The sequence below is a fragment of the Equus przewalskii genome, chromosome 3 (assembly GCF_037783145.1).
Source record: "Equus przewalskii isolate Varuska chromosome 3, EquPr2, whole genome shotgun sequence".
NCBI lineage: Eukaryota > Metazoa > Chordata > Mammalia > Perissodactyla > Equidae > Equus > Equus przewalskii.
The window spans coordinates 28,776,916-28,795,789 of record NC_091833.1 but is presented as its reverse complement, the minus strand read 5'-3'; the positions used below and the strand labels follow the sequence as shown (position 1 = coordinate 28,795,789).

The following is an 18,874-nucleotide window of genomic DNA, read 5'->3' as shown; positions in this document are numbered from 1 at the left end:
ACAGGCCCAGGTTCTTTAGTTTTTATGCAAGACTAAGTCTTTGATTCCTTGCTGTTGACATTGCTCATGCATGCATTTATCCAATAACAAAGACTTATTGTGCATCTGTAGTGTTCAAGGCTTGGTATTAGGGGCTGGGGATGCAATGGTGAATAAACAGATGTGGTCCAAAGCTCCGTGAAGCTTTGTGGGTGAGACTAGCAAACAAACTAGCATATAATTAGGAATTGTGACGTGTCTAACCAAAACCAATAGACTGCAGTGACAGCAACTAACAGAAGGTGGTCTAGCAAATGTGATCAGACAAGACCTCTTCAGAGGTGACAAAATTTAAGTGGAGACCTGAAGATAAGGCAATCAATCAGCCTCGCTGGAAAGCAGAACAAGAGCTTTCTTGGTGTGTAGTTGAGAAGGCTCTGATGCCTGTGGGGGAGAGGGGAGGATGTAGGAGATTACAGAGTGATGGACAGAGGCCAGACAACATGGAGTCTCAGGTGTGAAGGCAAGAGGACTTGGGTTTTATTATCAGGCCATGGGAGACCACTCAGGGCTGAATTCTGCTGTAACTTCCTATTATTCAAGGCCAAGGCCTCTGAGCCTGAGCTGTTTAACAGATCCTACCAGAATTGACTCCAGGAGCACAGTGTACTCCCACCGATCCCTCTTCCTAGAATCCACACTCTCTCCATGGTTGCCCAACTCACCCTCACTCCTCCTCCTTCATGAACGCTCTGGGTCCCATCCTCTGGGGAAGCTTGCCCTGACATGGGCTGTCTGCTTTGCAGAGGTAGCAGCTCTGTGCCAGACACAAGGGGAAACATGTCACTGGTTCCTCTCATTTGATCCACAGCAACCCCAGGATTCAGACACTAGCAAACCCTCGGGAGAACAGAAGATCTTAACCTATTGCCTCCCTCTTCCACTTCTCAACCCCTGAGCCCCTCTGTTGTAGCAGTTAGCACTGTGTGTTTGAATCATTGGTTTTCCTTGTCTGTCTGCCCTAGCAAACTTAAGCGCAGGGGCTGGGTCTCTATTCCTGTGTCTCTAGGCATCCAGCACAGGGCCCGGCCCAGAGCAGGCTCTGTTAATACAGCTGAACACGTGGTGAATCTTAGCACTGAGCCCACACTTGGACTAAATTATTTACCCAGTGATTCATCCCGTGAGGGGAGCTAGGTGGATCAGACAGGGTCTGTCTCTATTCCACGCCTTGCACTGTGGCCACCCTTGGCACGGATCACTCTGGGGCAGTGGGTGGGGTGCCAACTGTGGAGGGGTGTCTCACCAGCCAGCTGCTTTTTCTGCAGAGCGATAAAGAGGATGTGGAGGTATATGTGGAACCTGGGCGGTACGTGGATCCTTTCACGACTGTGACTCTGGGCTGGCCGGACAGTGACAAGGATTTACGCTTCCAGTGGTCATGTGGTAGGTGACCTTAGAACTCTGGAACTGTCCTTTGTCACCACAAAGTGATGGATACTGTTCTTTTCCTTAACCTTCACACTGGCATTAGTCATGCCTGACATTGTATGTACCTTGTGTGTGCCAGAGATTACAAATTCCACGGAAATAGGAGGAGGGTGAAGCAGGGGCAAACCAAGGTGGGGTGGCCCTGAAGGCCGGGGACAAGGAGATGCATTATCTGTAGAGAGTTAAGAACAACAAGTCAAGCCTAAAAGTCAGTCTGCTTTTTTATCATCACCCAAACAATGCCAGTGATAAAGTACTCCTCCCCTCTTGGATGGATCCCTCCCACCTCCATGCCCTTGGTTCGCCTCCAGGAAGAGTCTGGAAGGAGGAAGTGATGAGGCATTTTCTGACAAACCAAGATGGCAGGACTAGTGCTCATTTTTTCGAAATGGTTGTCCTCCTTTTCCTAGGGGTATATCCTAGCCACACACACATCGTTTTAGAAATAAAACGAAAGTCATTCATACTGCACCTATTGCTTTTGTTACCTTCTTTGTCGTTGAACAATATATCATGCCTGGATATATTAATATTTTAGTGTCATGGTATCTTCTTTTGCATCTCGATTTTCATAGTCACTGCAGGATACACTTCATGTATGATCATTTATTCACCAGTGCCCTCTTTTTGGACATTTGTTTCAAATTATTTGCCTTTATAAACACACATCTTTATAGTTCAATCTTTATTTGCATCTGTGGTTACTTTCATAAGTAAATTTCTAGAAATGGAATAACTGGGTCAAAAGTCATATAAAACTTGAAGGCTTTTGATATTAATTGCTAAGTGGTCAGAACATCCTACCGAATATTAGTTCTTGTCATCTGAATTAGTAGAGGACACAAATACAGAGTTTAGGTGACTGGGCTGATGACCTGACCCCTGGACATGTCCTGTGAATGACTGTCATATTGGGGGTGATGGGAGAAGAGAGATGATTGATGGATAAACACAAATCAACAGAGTTGAAGGGCAAGGGACACAGAGACTTACCCAGCTGATATCATAAGGCGGGAGATGACATACAGCCTCACAGGTACAGACCCTCAGGTCCCCATTTACCCCACGGGGACATACAGCTGTGGACAATCGCTTCCATGTGGGGTGACAATTACACGAGGGACAAGGAGCTGCCCCAGACGCTCTCGCAGGTGGGGCTGTAGATCCTCCTGGCCCCTCTCCTGCTGTGTGCCTGTGTGTTCGTCAGTGCAAGTCACTGATGCAAAACAAGCCGACACGTCCTGCAGGTTTGCTCAGAGGAGGTCATTGTCCCAGGGGCATCCTTCTGCAGCACCATTCCTGCAACCTGCAAGTGAAATTTTTTAAAAATCAAAATCTCTATTTGGAGCCAATTTTCTTTTCCCATGACCTTTTCCTTCTAAAAACCCCAAATCAGAGGTAGCCACATGTGTCAAGCTCAGATTTCCAGGATGGATAACAGTGCTTGCCCATCTCTCTTCCTCAGGGCGTTGCTGGGTTCAGTGGAGCGAGTGCGCTGAGAATAAGCTGCTCCGCACAGACCAGAGGGAGTTGGTGGTTCCGCCGTCCTGCCTGCCGCCGCCCGACTCTGCCGTCACCCTGCATCTGGCTGTCTGGAGAGGCCAGGAACTGGAGAAACGGAAAGAGCAGTGCCTCTATGTGTCTGCCCCTGTGAAACTCAGGCCTCGAGTCAGGTGGGGCGCAAGAGCAAACTCCTGTAGTGTCACCATTCATTCATCATTCGGCCAACATCTACTGAGAGCCAGTGGCACTGACCTAGGGGCAGGGCTTTCAGGGGAGGGCAAGACCAGACCCAGTCTCACTTCTCACAGGGGTTACTGCCTGGTGGTCAGTGATGTTCTGCACAAACGAATGACGGAAGAGAACACTTTGACAGCTTCCCTGACTTGGGGTCAAGAAAGGCTTTCCTCAGCAGAGATGTGAAGAGGGAAGAGGAACTAACTTGGACAGGAAAAGGGGGCTGGAGAGAGGACAGAATGGCAAAGGGAGAGAGCGTAGAATAATCTAGAAGTGAAAGAGGATGGTGTGGCTAGAGCATGGAGCAAGAGAGGGGCAAGAAGAAATTGGAAGAGTAGGCAGGGTCTGGCTCCAGCAGGGCCTTGCAGGTCATATCAAAGACAGGAGTTTGGTCTTTATCCTAAGAGTTCAGGAAAGCCATCCAAGTGTTTCAAGCGGGCTGGGAACGTGATCACGTCTTGCTTCAAATGCTCTGTAGCAGGGTAGAGAACGGGCTGGAGGAGGGCAAGAGAGAGCTCAGGAGATTGCTTAGGCTCCTGCAGGAACCAAGGTGAGCTCAGGTAGCTTGGTCTATCAGCCAGGTCCCTGCAGGGGGCAGATGGCTCACTCAGACTGGAATTGATGACAGCAGGATAAAGCGTCTATTTTCAGATGTGGGCAGGGATAAGGAAACAAACCAGGGATGACGATGCAGGATGACAACAGGGGGAAGCTACCATCCCTCTTAGGACTGCAGAGGTAAGAGCAGAGACAGCGTTCCTGGAGCCCCCTGGTAGCTGCAGCTGTGAGAGAGAAGCCCCCCAATAGGAGCTGTGGTCTTGACTAGAGGAACACAACCTCTGCCAACTGCAGCCCATCAGGTAAGGAGCAGGGGAAGTGGTGAATAAATACTCCGGCCTCTCTCCTCTCACTCTCCAGTCCCCAAACAGTGCTTGCCATTGGCTGGCCCGACCAGAAGCCAGAGGGTGCGGTAGCTTGGGTGACACAGTCTGTAGCATCAGTCTCCTGGTGCACACAGCCACAAAGAGTTGATGGAGAGTGGGCTGCAGGGGCAAATGGAGGATGTCCGGCACACTTTACTAGGATAGACCTGAAGACAGAAGTAGGGAGATTCGAGAGCTGTTATAAAGTTAAAACTGAAAGGACTTGGGGATGGATTGGCCACATAGCAGGAGCCAAAGTGATCTCTTATTGGCTCGAGGGAGGGAGGACGATGTTATAGAGAAGGCCTGGGACTCGGATCAAGACAGGTTGGTTCGTGTTCCATGCCCCCACTGGAGAGCGGCGTAACTGGCACAAGTCACGTAAGCTCCATGAGCCTGTTTGCTGTCTGTGATACGGGGATTCTGACACGACACTCACAGGGTTGCAGTAAGCAATGAATAAGCTGGTAGCAACGGAAGTCATTTATAAATTGTGGCATGCATGCTGTCAATCACAGCATTCATCTATTATTATTAGAACTGGAAAGAATCAGACACGTTGTCAGCTCTTATCCCCTCACTTTGCAGGTGAGGAAACAGGCTCAGAGAGTTCAAGTGACTTGCGCCAGGTGGCCATTCATAAGGGGCAGGGACGGGATTCGAGCCCAGGGTCCTGTCTCGGCCTCCTGCATTTCCACATCATTATCCTGCACAGCGAACGAAGGGAGATTCGATCAGGCATTAATCAGTCCATCTTCATGACCGAGGCTATGTCCCGATTTTGGCTGGGACAGGGGTTGCTTTTATTCCAACTTTCACTTGAAAAAAGGCCCTTTCCAACCTTCTCAAAGGACTAGAGAAGAAGCGGACAGAAGACCAGGCAGGTGGCCACGATGCCTGAGTGAGCCTCCTCACTCTGTTCTCTGTCTCCCTCTCAGCTGTGACAAGAACTGTGGACCAGTGAATGCCAGCGAAGAGGTTATACTCAGGGTCACCATGGGGGATGACTCTGCAGAGGCCAGGTTCAGCTGGTATTTAGATGACACCCCACAGGAGAAGGTGAGAACACTGGCAACCACTCAAAATGGAACCATCTTCCCACTTTGATGGACCAGACCTGTGTCACATGCCCAGGACTGAGCTGGGGGTGGGTCAACTCCACTTACAGCCCGTGTAGTAGGAGTTGGGGTGGGGGCGTTCCCCAGAGGAAAACCAGGGCGTGGTCAGAAGAGAGCACAGATGCACGGAGCAAAAACAATGGGCAAATGCTGCAGCAGATGCCATTGGTGCCCCAGCCCAGTCCCTCTTACCAGGCTGATGCACCCACCCTGGCTGCTGTGGAGTGGCCGCTGGCCAATAACTGATGGACATGGGGGCTAAGAGCCTAGCCCTCTTGCCTCTGAGGGAGACGGCTTCTGTGGTGCAGCTCAAGCTCCAGAGCTCCCGTGGGATCAGGCTGAGGCTGGCCACCTCCTGGAACCACTTCTCTGCCCAGTTTCATTCTCTGCCCCATTCTGTTTCCCTCCTTCCCCTGCTGGTGCCCTTGAGAGCCCTCCCTCAGTAAAAGACCAGCACAGGAATCCTCTCAGGCTCTGCTCCTAGGGAACCTGAGCTTGGACAAGCATCCTAACAAGGCTGGAGAGTGGATGTCTGGGCTGACCTTGGGGAAGCAGGTGGTGCTGCTGTCCACCCATCAGAGGCAAATCCGGAGGCTCAGGAGCCATGCCCTGCTGAGGTCCAGCAGCCCGGCTGCAGCCTCAGGGCTCTGGGCTGTGCTCTTTTTCAGGCTGAGCCCCTACCGGCAGCCTGCAGACTTGAAGGATTTTGGCCGCGTTCTTTCACCCTCCTTCAGAGCGACACCTCCACGCTGCTGCTGAATAGCTCCTTCCTGCAGACCTGGGGCCCGACCGTCCGAATCCGAGTCACAGGTAGGAAGGCCTCCCTTCAGTCTCTTGTCCCAGATTCTGTCTGCCGCAAAGAGTAAACCAAGACAAACCCAGAAGCCCTGAAACACGGGACATCAGTGTTGGGTCGGGGCCGTACACAGGCTCTGGTATGAAGCCCACCACCACCACTTTCCAGCTGGAGACTTTAGGCAAAGAGATCTAATCTCTCTGTGCCTCAGTTTCCTCACATGTAAGCTGGGTGCAATGAGAACGCCCGCCTCCGGATTGTATTATGCGGGGTGGATGGGACAACCCCAGTGGTACAGAGCAGATTATTCTGGGGTTGCGCAGCCTGGGTGTCCTGCCCAGACGAGGCAGCGCATCTCCCGTAAAACAAGCCCAGCGCAGAGGGAAATGCAGACTCTCAAAGAGATAAACAATGGGGGTGACGATTCTCTTTTGGATGAATTCCTTTGATTCAGTATTTCTCGAAGTGGCCCACAGATCATGCACCCAGGATAACCTGGGCTTCTTGTTTAAAATGCACACTCCTGGGTTCTCCCCAAACCTTCTGAATTAAGTCTAGGCCAAGGAATTAGTTTGAATTGATTAAAATTCTCTCTATGCCCAGTTTTTCTAGGCATGCACTCTTTTCGGAAAACCAAGTGCTTATATCAGGTGGTGTGGGGTGTTGGTGCGGGTTAACTGGGGGCGCTATGTGCTGCTGTGGGGGTCTGGGAAGAGTGTGGACGTGAGGTGGGATCAGCCTGTTTCCGGATCCTGGCTGTGGCCCTTCCTACCCGGCTAATCTCGAGCGAGCCGTTGTTTCCAGTATACCCCCTCCTCACCAAAGTCGTGGGAGGAAGCCGTTATTATTAGCCCCGTTTTGCAGATGAGGAGCTGACTCTCAAAAAGATCAAGTCCAAGGTCACATGACTAGTAAATGGCAGAACTGAATTCAAGGTCAGGTCCGTCTGATTCCGTTTCTCTGTCTCTGCCCAATGTCTCAGAGTGAGACCCTGGGAGGCCCTGCACTAGGGGGAGTTGTTAGAAATGTAGGTTTCTGGGTCCTGCCCCAGAATCTCCAGAGACGTCTGAGGCTCTGGGTCCAGGGGGGCCTGGGAATCTGCATATCTTTCAACGAGCTCCCTGAAGCCTGGTGGAGTTTGTGTGACCCCCAGAGCCCCCTAAGCACCCTCTGTCTTCACTCCCTAGCAGTGACCGGGGACGCCTATGGGGAGGACACTTACGTGGTTAGCTCTCTGCCTCCCCCTGAGGTGCCCACCTGCGCCATTGCCCCGGAGGAGGGCACCGTTCTGACGAGCTTCGCCATCTTCTGTGACACCTCCGCCGCCCTGGGCTCCCTGGAGTACTGCTTCTGTCTGGAATCAGGTACCAGCCCGGGACCATGCTCTCCTCTCAACTCCTGGGCACATCCCCTCCCAGAACAGGGGCCTGTCTTTCTCTGGGAGCGCAAAGAATATGTTCCACGTGTGAGAGAGGTTTGCAGGATGAAGCCTCCTCTAAACCTTAACCCCCAAGCCCAGGCATGCTAACCCAGCCACACACCTCAGAGAGATGGGAAGTGGGTCCCACCAGGGTCTCCTCCACAATGATGGAGGCCGAAATGACCTCTGTCCTGGCATGAGGGGTGTGGAGCTGGTTAAATGGATGAGGACCACATGGGGCCGCCACCAGGGCACCACCCCCCCAGGACTCATTTGGAGCAGCCATGACTCCTGGAATTCTGAAGCTGTTCAGAACAGAGAGGATCTGGTTCACAGAATCGTCAACGATTTTACTGGCCCCGCTTTGCGGGAGGCAACAGGGATGGGGTGATGTCACCGAATGTGCTGAGCAGAAAGGAGACATTTTTGCAAAGGTTTACAAGGGACAAAACATGCAGACCCTGTCCCCCCTATTCCCAGTGCCCTGTACAGTGTCCTGTCCCCACAATCCACACCCCAGGACAGCAGTAGGGCATCACCAAGAGAGACGGGGTGAGCAGCCTGCATGGCAGCTGTTCTCCCAATTTGGGGTGGCTGGTCCTTGGAGCGCTCCTCTGAGTCCTTGTCTCTTTCCGATGGGCTTTGGCATTTCATGATGCTCGCATGTGCTCTGAAATGCTGTCGTCAGATTGGAACTTTCCTCCAAACCTAGGCACCAGGCGCGTTGCTGGGGTGCTCCCCAACATCCAGCATTAAACAACACAGTGTCATAAACTGGACACCTTGACTTGGGAAAGGAACACATAAGCTATCCTGGACCCAAAGGAGTGTGGTTTTTATGGGGTGTCCCGTCAAAAAGACGTGGAAGGCAGTGCTGTGACTGAGTCCGAGCCTGGAGGGAAATAATTCAGGGAAGGCAGGGAGATTTCATTTCAATCCTGCATCTCCCCAAATGGAGAAGACAGGCTAGCTGCCCCAGTTCCGACTGGTTATTCCCCTGTAGTGCCTGCCTGTACCACACACAGGTGAGCAAGGGGGCAGGGAAGTGTGGTCACAGAAAAATGAGTCGTCAATTGCAATTCAGTAATTTCATGCTTGTCTGCACACTGCAGTGAACAGTGATTCCAATGAGAGGTGGGTCCCCTTTAAGGATACAAATGATTCCTCCCTTCCTGCCTTCCTTCCTTCCTGCCTTCCTGCCTTCCTTCTTACAGCAAGTACGTATCGACTGTCAGGCTCTGTTCTAGGTGCTAGATATGCAGTCGTGAATAACATAGAGGAAGTCCCTGCCCTCACTGCATTTACAGGTAGTGATGGAGACAGCTGGTAAACAGACCATACGGGTGCTGTTTGAGCAGTCAGGGAAGGCCTTCTACAGGAAATGACTTTTGAGTGAGCTCGAATGTTTGAGCTCATTTTTATGATCCCCTCCTCCCTTCCTCCTCTTTTTCCTCCTCCTTCTCTTTGCAATTTGGTTTACCACCTTGAGATTGTTTTTAAAGCCTGTCAGTGGGAGATTTGCTCTGAAATTTTTCATGGATTTTAGTAAAATTATTCCAAGGTCACAGCAGCATGCAATTACCGAGAGAGGATCCGTGTACGTAGCTGTCTTCTCCCTGAGAGAATGGAGACCCCCGAGTGTCTGCTGTGCCTTCATGAGCTGTGTGCGGCTTTTGTGTCCTTGTCATCAACCTCTACCTTGGTGGGTTTCCAGTCTCCCCAGGGTCTGGAGATGCCCCCCGCCAAGCTGTTCAGTTTCCATTTACCAGGTTCCTGTCTCCACTGTGGCCCTGAGCCTGCCCTCCCGTCAGTTTATCTGCCACTTGGAAAAGAAAAGAATGACTTCCTGCTGACAGTGGTCATTTCTGTCTCCAATCCTGCGGGACACAGGCAGCAGACTCATGCAGCGGTTAAGGTGGGTGGTAGTGGCCATTGTTGCTTCACTGAGAAAACTTGTTGACCTGTCTGAACCTCACCAAGAGGGTGGCTGAGTTGAAAGGAGCCGTGGGCATGACCAGATGAGCCATGGATTCATCCATTCCTTCAACAAACATTTACAGAGCGCTACTAGGTGCCAGGCCCTGGGGACACAGCCATGGACAAAACAGACACGGTCTCTACCTTGTAGATCCTACGTCTTAGTGTCCAGAATAGGGGTAGGATCCTGGGGACTTCGGGGGAAGCCTGAAGGGAGCTGGAGCAGAAGGACCCAGGAATGAGTTAGACCAGCGCCTTCAGAGTCTGGAGGAAGGAGGACCAAGATTAGCCAACAGGGCCGCAAGGCAGAGGCTGGATAAAAACCCAAGTAAATGTCAAGGATCAGAAGCCAGATGGAGTGGGAATGGATTGAGAGCGCGATGAGGAGGGCAGTGACAGGTGGGGCAGTGACTTGTCCAATGCTTTTTTCTGGTGGCCATCAGCTGCCTGGTGCAAGTGGGGCCAGCTGCCCTCAAGCCTTGCAGCCCTGCTCTGATTTGCCACGTGAAGACCCACGACTTCAGGCTCCAGGTTCTTGAACAAGAACCCGTGAGTTGAGGTCTTCCCTGCACCGAGCATGTTTCTCGTTTCCCTGTTAGGTGGGACTTGGAGACACCTGTGCTGAGGATGTGGCATTCCAGGCCGCGGTGTCAGAGAACATCACCGCTGCTCTGCAAGGCGAGCGGGGCCCTGAGCGGCTCTTCCAGCTGGCCAAGTCCGTGTCATCCATGCTGGACCAGGCACGCCAGGGGCAGGGCTCCGGGCAGCCACTGAGGATGGACGTCAGACAGAAGGTGCTCGAGACTGGCCCCTTTTATCCCTTCTGCTGGGCCCCCCGGGGTCTGTATGCAGCCATTTGGGGTGGGGAGTGGCGTTCATGAATCTGTGGAGAAGCGTTTGGTATTTCCCAAGCTGTTGACATCACCTCCCTCTTCTGGTCCATTTGGTGAGTGACATAAAATGAAGAAACCCTGCCTTCTCTGCCCAGCCCCATGCAGTCACCGGCTTCTAGGGTGGGAGAGAATTTAGAATATCGCTCCAGTCCTTCCCACTAAACATGAGGAAACTGAGGCCAGAGGAAAAAGTGACCTGGCCTCTGTCATATGGTAAATGGGCTGGGGTTGGACTTTAGATGTTGTTCCAGCTCTGTCACTTTCCATCTGTATTGACACAGGCAGGGGACTGAACCTCTCTAAGCCTCAGTTTCCCCATCTGGAAAGTGGGGATAATAACAGTATTTCCTCATAAGGTTGTGGTGAGAGTTAAATAAGAATTACATCCACTGTAACTATGGGTCAAACCATACGAAATTGGTTCAACGTTCAACCTGTTTTCATCCACAAAATGGCCATTTCACGTGTTACAACCTAATATCATAAACAACTGCTACAGAACGTGTGATTACTTCCACTCCCAGTGCATGCTCCGTGAATATATGTGGGTGTGAACACACACACACACAGCATCACACACACCTGCTGGGCATGGAAAAGAGAAGAAAGACTTCTCTGGTCCCCTGGAGGGTTTGCATCAAAGGACGTAACACGGTGCAGGACACGTGGTCAGTACTTAACACAAAGAGGCAGTGGTTGTCACAGTGATTACTTACAGAGAAGTAGCTAACATTTATTGAGCACCTACTGTGTGCTGCTAGGCCCTGAATTAGGGCTTCATGGAGGTGTAATTCCTATTAAAACCCTACAAGGTAAATGGTGAGATCCCCACCTATATTACAGAGGAGGAAACAGGGTAAGAGAATCTTAGTAGTTGCCAGGGCCCACATTTCTAGTAGGTGGTGAAGACGGGGTTCAAACCCAGGTTGGCTCTTCCCACGTCCACCTCCAGCCCTTTGCTTCACATTAGCCCCCTCCCCCATGAGCCTTCCCCCCACCTCCCCAACCTGGTTCTCATTCTTGGCTGCACTCACTCTGAGCATTACCTATGGCAAACATCCCTTTAGATGTCCTGTGGTCCCTGAGCACACGGACTACCTGGCCTGACCCAAGGTCTCCTTGTGAAACATCGGGGTCCTGGCAGGAGACACATGTCAAACTCCAACTGGCAACTGAGAAGATTTTAAGAAGGGCTCTGGGGCCAGCCCGCTGGCGCAGCGGTTAAGTTTGCATGCTCCACTTTGGCAGCCTGGGGTTCGCTGGCGGACATGGTACCACTTGGCAAGCCAGGCTGTGATGCTGTGGTAGGCGTCCCACATATAAAGTAGAGGAAGATGGGCACAGATGTTAGCTCAGGGCCAGCCTTCCTCAGCAAAAAGAGGAGGATTGGCAGTGGATATTAGCTGAGGGCTAATCTTCCTCATAAAAAGAAAAGGGGGGCTCTATTGAGAAAAGTGGGGCAGAGTTTAGGGAACAAATGAGAGAGAGCACAGAACTCCAGGGGCACGGCCTGAAGTGGCCAGAATCCGGAGAAAGCAGCTGTGTGTGGAAAGGGCTCCCTGGTAGCAGTGGTGGCTTTTGAAGAATGAGGCAGTCAACACACAATGGCCTGGCAGGGAGGGCACCTGGAGGATAACTTCTAGCTCTCTCTCCTCCTGCCTGCTCACCTCCCACTGAGTGAATGCATTGGCCGGAGGGTGAGAAGCCAGCGACATCTCCGTGCCAGCAGCCTCCAGGACCATGATGCAGAATGGGGGGAAGACCTGCAGAGGCAAACTTGAGATTATCCGTTATCTCCTTCTAGAACATTCTGACAAGCGTCCCCTCATGCACTGGTCTGTTCTTTCATCCATCCAAGCCACAGCCCGGATGCACCCGGAGCTAATGGCAGACACGCTCAAACTCTGCAGCCGGGAAAGACTGCTGGACGGTTAGGCTGAGTGAGCTGTGAGTAGCAGGCCACGAGGGCGAGGACTGCTCATTCGTACCTGTGCCATCCCAAACGCTTGCCGCGAGCCATGTCTGCTTACTTACACTTAAATTAAAATGAAATAAAGTTAAAAATTCAGTTCTCTAGTTGTACTAGTCACATTTCAAGGGCTTAATAGTTGCATCTGGTGAGTGGCTACCACATTGGCTAGCACAGGGATAGAACATTTCCACCAATGCAGGAAGTTCAGCGGGGCGGGGCTGAAATATTGTTAGTTTTTCTCTGTCTCTGCCAAAGCCAGCCCATAGCCAGCCCCTCATTAGGGCTTTGTGGCTTAGAAAGCACGTTATCCTGAAGCCCCAGAAGGTCTGGCTTAAGGCAAGAGTTAGGGACCCTTATAAGGGTAGAAGGATCCTCGTCCCCATGGCTCCCAAGGCACACACAGGGACCCAAGCCTGCAACAAGCTCTCCCATCCACACTGGGCCAACAAAGCAATCAGATTTCTGAATTGCATGCCTTTCTGGTCACAAGTGCCACCCTGATTCATCATTTGTTTTTAAATAATGCCAAATTTTACAGATTTGATTTGAAGTGTTGGAGAAAGCTTGAGACATCCTGTATTTGTTTCCTCTTGCTGCTATAACCAATGACCACAAACTTAACAGCTTAACAAGACACATTCACCTATTTATTTATTTTTAAGATTGGACCTGAGCTAACATATGTTGCCAATCTTTTGTTTTCTTCTTCTTCTTCTTCTTCTCCCCAAAGCCCCCTAGTACATAGTTGTATATTCTAGTTGTAGGTCCTTCTGGTTGTGCCGTGTGGGACACCACCTCAGCATGGCTTGACAAGTGGTGCTAGGTCTGCGCCCAGGATCCAAATCAGTGGAACCCTGGGCCACTGAAGTGGAGCGCGTGAACTTAACCACTTGGCCACAGGTCCAGCCCCACGACACGCATTTATTATCTTACAGTTCTGGAGGTCAGAAGTTTGCAATGAGTCTCACTGGGCTAAAGTCACCGTGTTGGCAGGATTGTGAACTGCCTGGAGGCTCTAAGGGAGAATCCATTCCTTGCCTTTTCCAGCTTCTAGAAGCCAGCACATTCCTGGCTCCATTTTCAAAGCCAGCATCTTCAAATTCCTACCCCACTCCCTCCTCCCTCCACTGTCTTCTCCCTTCCCCTTACTCCCTCCCCATCCTCCCCCTCCCTCCCCTCCCCGACTCCCGCTCCACCACCTCTGCCTCCATCATCACATTTCTCTGACTCTGACCCTCCTGCCTCCCTCTTATGAGAACCCCATGATTACATTGGTCCCACCAGATTCTCTCCCCATCTCGGAATCCTTAACTTAATCAAACCTCCAAAGTGATTTTGCCAAAGTGCCTGTGAGGTAACACCCTGACAGGTTTTGGGGATTCGGATGTGAGTACCTTTGGGAGGCTGTTATTCTGCCCACCACACATCCTATGAGACAAACAGAGATCTACAGGCTTTGGAAAACCCCAGATGAGGCTGATCACTTGCTGTGACCCCAAATCTTTCTGAAACAGCTTCATCAAGCCACTGGAATTATATTTCCTCTCTCCATCTTCCTCCCCCTGTGCCAAGGTCAGAGAGCGTATCCTGGGGTCTCTGTCTGCGGTCACTGCCACCCTAGGAGACATGCAGAGGGTGCAGGGGCTGGCCGAGGTGCTGAAAGAGGTGACCCACCGCAGTGAGGAGCTCACGCCATTGGCCCAGGTGAGTAGTTCCCACCTGCTGAGCCAGGCCCTGGGACATGCACCTCCACGGTGGGTGGCTGACAACTAACCCCAGCACTGGCCAAAGGTCCCTCAGTCACAGGGCCGCCAAGACTTCCACCATCTTGTTTCCAAGGGTCCCGTGAGGGTGGTATCAAGGGAGGGAAGATGCCCCTTCTGCAGTCGTGTCTCACCCTGGTTGTGATGGCCCATGTGCTCACACACCTCATTCCCCAACCAGCCAGTGAGCACCTCAAGGGAGTAACTGAATCTAACTAATCCTTGGGTGGTGAAGCGTGTGTCCAGATGCTGCTACTGACCTGCCCAGGCCCCACTTCAGTGCATACCAGCCTGACGTCCAGCTGCCAGCTCCTGCCTTTCTTTGCCTGGGGCCTTCTCTGCCCTCCCCTCCAGAGCCCACTCTGCCTCTCACATGGCAGGTTGGACGTGTCAGGGGACGGATGCATTGGTCAGTGACTAATGGGCTGGGGTACAGATACCTCGACTCCCTCACCTTCTTGGTGGATAACTCCCAAGAAGGAGTGAGCCCCAGGTAAAAGGCTTGATCCACCCACTGGTCGGGCTTCCTGCCCTTCCCTGTCTCACTCCCTGACTCTGCTGCCCATGTTTCCGTGGCTCATCTCCAAATAAATGACTGGCTTCAGATCCTTGCCTCAGGGCCTGCCTCTGGAGGATTTAAATTAAAACACCATGTTCCCAGCATTAGGTAGCCAAGGGGTTAAAAAAGAAGCCATAGGACAGTAAAGGGGAGGGGATCCTAGCCCTGCCCCGCCCACTCTATCAGGAGGTTGTGTCCCTCACACTCTCTGGCCTGAAGCCAACACTGTTGGCCTTTATTTCTGGGGCCCTGATGCTGTTAATGTCATACTCTCCATTTGCTCATGCATCCATTCCCTGCGCATACAGCTATGCATGTACCTATATACTTCTGTCTCTCCATTCTTTCATTCATCTATCTATGCATCAATTTAGTCATTCATTCAACAAATGCTTCCTGAATGCCTAGTATTGCAAGTCATTGAGAATTCAGCAGCAAATCACACAGACATGGCCTCTGCCCTCATGGCACTTTCAGACCGCTAGACTGACACTAAACAAATAATTTCACAAATACATATATAATCACAAAATTGGAATAAGTGCTATGTCCATTCATCCACCCATCCATCCATCCACCCAACTATCCATCACTCACCCATCCATCCATCCATGCATCCATCCATCCACCCTCCCCTTGCCCCCTAGTCACATGTTTACTGAATGCCTACTATGTGCTGGGCACTGTGCAAGGCCCTCTGGGAAAGATTCGGAGATGAACTAGACTACTCTCCTGAAGGAACTCAGTGTATTGTAGGGTGGGAAATATGTGGTCTCAAGTCAGTGATACAAGCAGCTTGTGTGATGGTCCTGTCCAGACCTTCCCTACTGTGTGTCCCCACCTTGCTGCTCTTCAGTGCAGCCCTCGCCCCTTGAATGGTGTGGGGGATGGTCTGTCCCAGGCAGGAGCTCATGCTGTTTCTCCTTCTTCTTTGGGCGAGCGCAGCGAGAAGCCAGCTGGGCCTTGCAGCATGCCAGTGAGGCCCTGTTGGCAGTGAGCGCCAAGGCCCATCCTGAGGACGAGAGGCGCCAGACGGCCACCAGGGACCTGTTCCAGGCTGTGGGCAGCGTGCTGGAAGCTTCCCTGAGGGACAGACCAGAAGAGCCTGCAGAGGCCAACGGCATCCACGTAGGTGTCTTAGCCCAGGTGCAGACCTCACACCTGCTGCGTGCCCAGCTCACACCAGCATTTCTAGGTGGATCTCTCTCCACATCTTGCAGATGGGGAAACTGAGGCACAGAGGTTAAAGTCCTTTCTAGGGAGCTGGAGGAAAGGTTCCAGAGACCAGAGCTCCTGGAAGGCAGCATGGTATATCAGGCCAAGCGCAGGCTCTGGAGGGAGGTGGCCTGGGTTGGAAGCCTGCCTCTCTCACCTACAAGCCTGTGACCTAGGCGAGTTACGCAGCTTCCCACAGCCTCCCTTCCTCTGCAGTGGTAGAGCTCGGTCTCATCCCAGAGAAGCTGCCAAGTGCCAAGATCACGTGTCCACTCTCGCAAGTCTGGCTTAAACTCGTTTAGCCAAGAACATGTTGTTAACAGAGAGGCAGCCCCCAGAGCAAGGACAGATGCAGCACAGCCTCATGTGGCCCCGGCCCCTTGCTGGGGTGTGAGGGCCCTGCCTCCTGGGACGTCATCACGTCGGAGCCACAAAGCCCATTGCTTGCTGCTCCACAGTCCTTCACCACGTGGGGCCTGCACCTCTACTGAGGAAGAACACACACAGTTACATTCTCACGCATGGCCACACATTCACACAGACACACTCGAACACTTACACCCACACACTCACACACATCCACAGTCAGTCACATACACATTCAGTCACACAAATACACTCATACACTCACACATACACTAGCTGACAGGCACTCACACTCTCACACATACCCTTAAGCACACACTCACACAGATGCACATTTACACTCATATTTTCATACACAACCACACACTCATACACGCTCACAAACACACAGACTCTCACACATGGTTGCAGTCACACAAAATCACAAACACACACTCACTCATGCTCAAACACTTATACTCACACACACCTCAAATGCACATGCCCATTCGCTCAGACGCACATTCACACACAGTCACACACTTACACTCACACATACTCACATATACACACTCAAATACTTATAGTCACACACACACTCTCAAACACACTCACATATAGTCACATCCTCACACACACACACACATGCACAATCTGTGCCCTAATAGGAACCCTGTCAAACGTCAGCCCTTCCCGGGGCCTCATGCTGGCCTTGGCTTCAGCGAGGCCACATCTTCATCTGGGGGTTTGGGTGGGGTTGGGAGCAGAGTTAGAGCCTGGGTAACACTGTGAATGGCTTTGCCTGTGGCTTTCCATTTCCCTACAAATAAGACCTGGGCTGGGGGTGGCTGGCAGGGTCAAACGGAGCAACACAGAGAGGCACATAGTATGATGGTTCGGGGCACAGCCTCAGGAGCCAGAGGCCTTGCCACCTCACCGTGAGTCCCAGCACTTCTCCTTATTAACGTGTGACCTCCACAAGTCACTCATCCTCTCTGTGCCTCTGTTTCCCCGTCTGCCAAGTGGGAACAGTAAGAGCCCCTGCCTCACAGAGTCGTCTGAGGATGGGCAGGGCGCGCATGGTCCTGCGGTGGAGTCTCTCTAAGTGCTCACCTTCGTGCTCCCCAGTGCCTGGCGCTCAGTAAACGCCATTCCATCACAGTCTCTGCCTCGCTCCTCTGCCCTCTCCCAGTCCCTGCCGAAGGTCCCGCACCAGCCTGGTGACAGTAACCGAAGGTGGTGTACGGAGACGAGTATGCAGTGGTATCCCCCGCTTCCTTTTCCAGACGGCCACAGTGGCCCAGCTGCTCGGAGCTGTGGAGCGTGTGCAGGCTGCCCTCCTGCTGGGGAGACTGCCTGGGGGCCTTCCAGCCATGCTCGCCACCCCATCCATTTCCGTGTACACAAACAGGTAACCAGCTGTACTGTGGGTCCCCAAGAAAGCCATCCCCTGACCTGGCTCATTCCACACCCATATCCCAAGACCCCGTGACAGGCTAGGGGACCAGCCTTGGGGTGGGAGAAATGATGGGACCTGGAAGTGGGAAGGGCTTGTCACTGAGAGAAGGCCCTCGTGTTGGGTATTTGTACAGCACCGGAAAGGAGGCAGTGAGTGCCACGCCCAGTGTCAGAGCCAGCCATGAGTCCCGAGAGATGGGTCATGTTGGAGCTCTGCAGGCGAGAGGCTGATGAAGGGGACCCACCCACTTTTAATGTCACCTGGGTGTGTCTGGGCACGCCCATCGCTGCGTGGACCCATGGGGATTCCAGGTGCACCTGCCTTAGGAGTTTCTCCGTGGAGTGCCTGTCTCTCACTGAGTACCCAGTACCTGGGGATGCCCTCCACCTCCCCTTCCTCCCCCTGACAAGCAGGTGCTGGACCACACTGCAGGCACCATGGGGGCCGCACACTGAACGTCCTTCCTTGGTTCTTCATGCCAGGGCTGCCCTCATGGGTCCCAGGGGCAGTTTCCCAAACCAGCATCCTGATCAGAGCTAGGATCTGAAACCAGGTCCCCAACCCAATCAGACAGAACAAGGCCAAAGGCCAGAAAAGATGGGGCTGGGAGCCCAGGACATCAGAGATCAAGTAGGTAGGGGAGATGAGCCTGGAGAAATGTCTACGTCAAAGCTCATTTATTCACTCGACCCATGATATATTGACCCCCACTGTGTCCCAGGCACTGTTCTGGGCGCTGAGGTGCAGCAGAAAAGCAAGCCAGCAAAAGCCCTGGGCTCATGGAGCCTTCAGCGCAGGGTAGGGGGGGTCAGCTGCCCTTTATGCTGCTCCTCCTGACGTAAACATGCAGGCCACCTATGGGGATGGAAATAGAGCCGCCCCCCCCCCGGTGGTAACGTGGGGCTCCCTGTAGTACAAGAGGTGTGCGGGCCTTCCTCTGACACCGACTTTCTCCTCTTGCCCCCGGTGCCTCTGCTCTCACCTTGTGGCCAGAATCCAGCCCTGGAGTTGGCGAGGCTCCTCTGTGCACACTGCTGCTGCTAGCTCTGTGACCTTCACCCTGCCTGCCGCGTCCTCCCTCGGCTCCACGGAGGACGGTCAGGAGCCTGTGGACATACGGGTAACAACAGGAACAACCTCCTTGGGAAAGGTCCTTTACAGTTTGCAAAGCACTTTCACATGCATTTGCTCATTTATGTAGACAACAGCCCCGTCAATGACCCAGTA

At 52.5% G+C, this 18,874-nt stretch overlaps 1 protein-coding gene across 3 annotated transcripts in view; it reads left to right on the top strand.

Annotated features, from left to right (window-relative positions):
• LOC103554674 (polycystin-1-like protein 2) overlaps nucleotides 1-18,874 on the top strand; it is a 97,997-nt gene that overhangs the window by 32,258 nt on the left and 46,865 nt on the right. Inside the window, exons 10-20 of one of the 3 annotated variants that reach the window (XM_070612354.1) lie at nucleotides 1,308-1,425; nucleotides 2,936-3,143; nucleotides 5,069-5,189; nucleotides 5,917-6,058; nucleotides 7,232-7,408; nucleotides 9,234-9,379; nucleotides 10,041-10,235; nucleotides 13,879-14,010; nucleotides 15,574-15,756; nucleotides 17,475-17,599; nucleotides 18,641-18,767. In XM_070612354.1, the coding sequence (XP_070468455.1) occupies nucleotides 1,308-1,425; nucleotides 2,936-3,143; nucleotides 5,069-5,189; nucleotides 5,917-6,058; nucleotides 7,232-7,408; nucleotides 9,234-9,379; nucleotides 10,041-10,235; nucleotides 13,879-14,010; nucleotides 15,574-15,756; nucleotides 17,475-17,599; nucleotides 18,641-18,767 (1,674 nt within the window). Of the gene's footprint in view, nucleotides 1-1,307; nucleotides 1,426-2,935; nucleotides 4,068-5,068; nucleotides 5,190-5,916; nucleotides 6,059-7,231; nucleotides 7,409-9,233; nucleotides 9,380-10,040; nucleotides 10,236-13,878; nucleotides 14,011-15,573; nucleotides 15,757-17,474; nucleotides 17,600-18,640; nucleotides 18,798-18,874 lie in introns of those variants that run through there. The other 2 variants (XM_070612352.1, XM_070612353.1) reach the window with 2 other exon arrangements.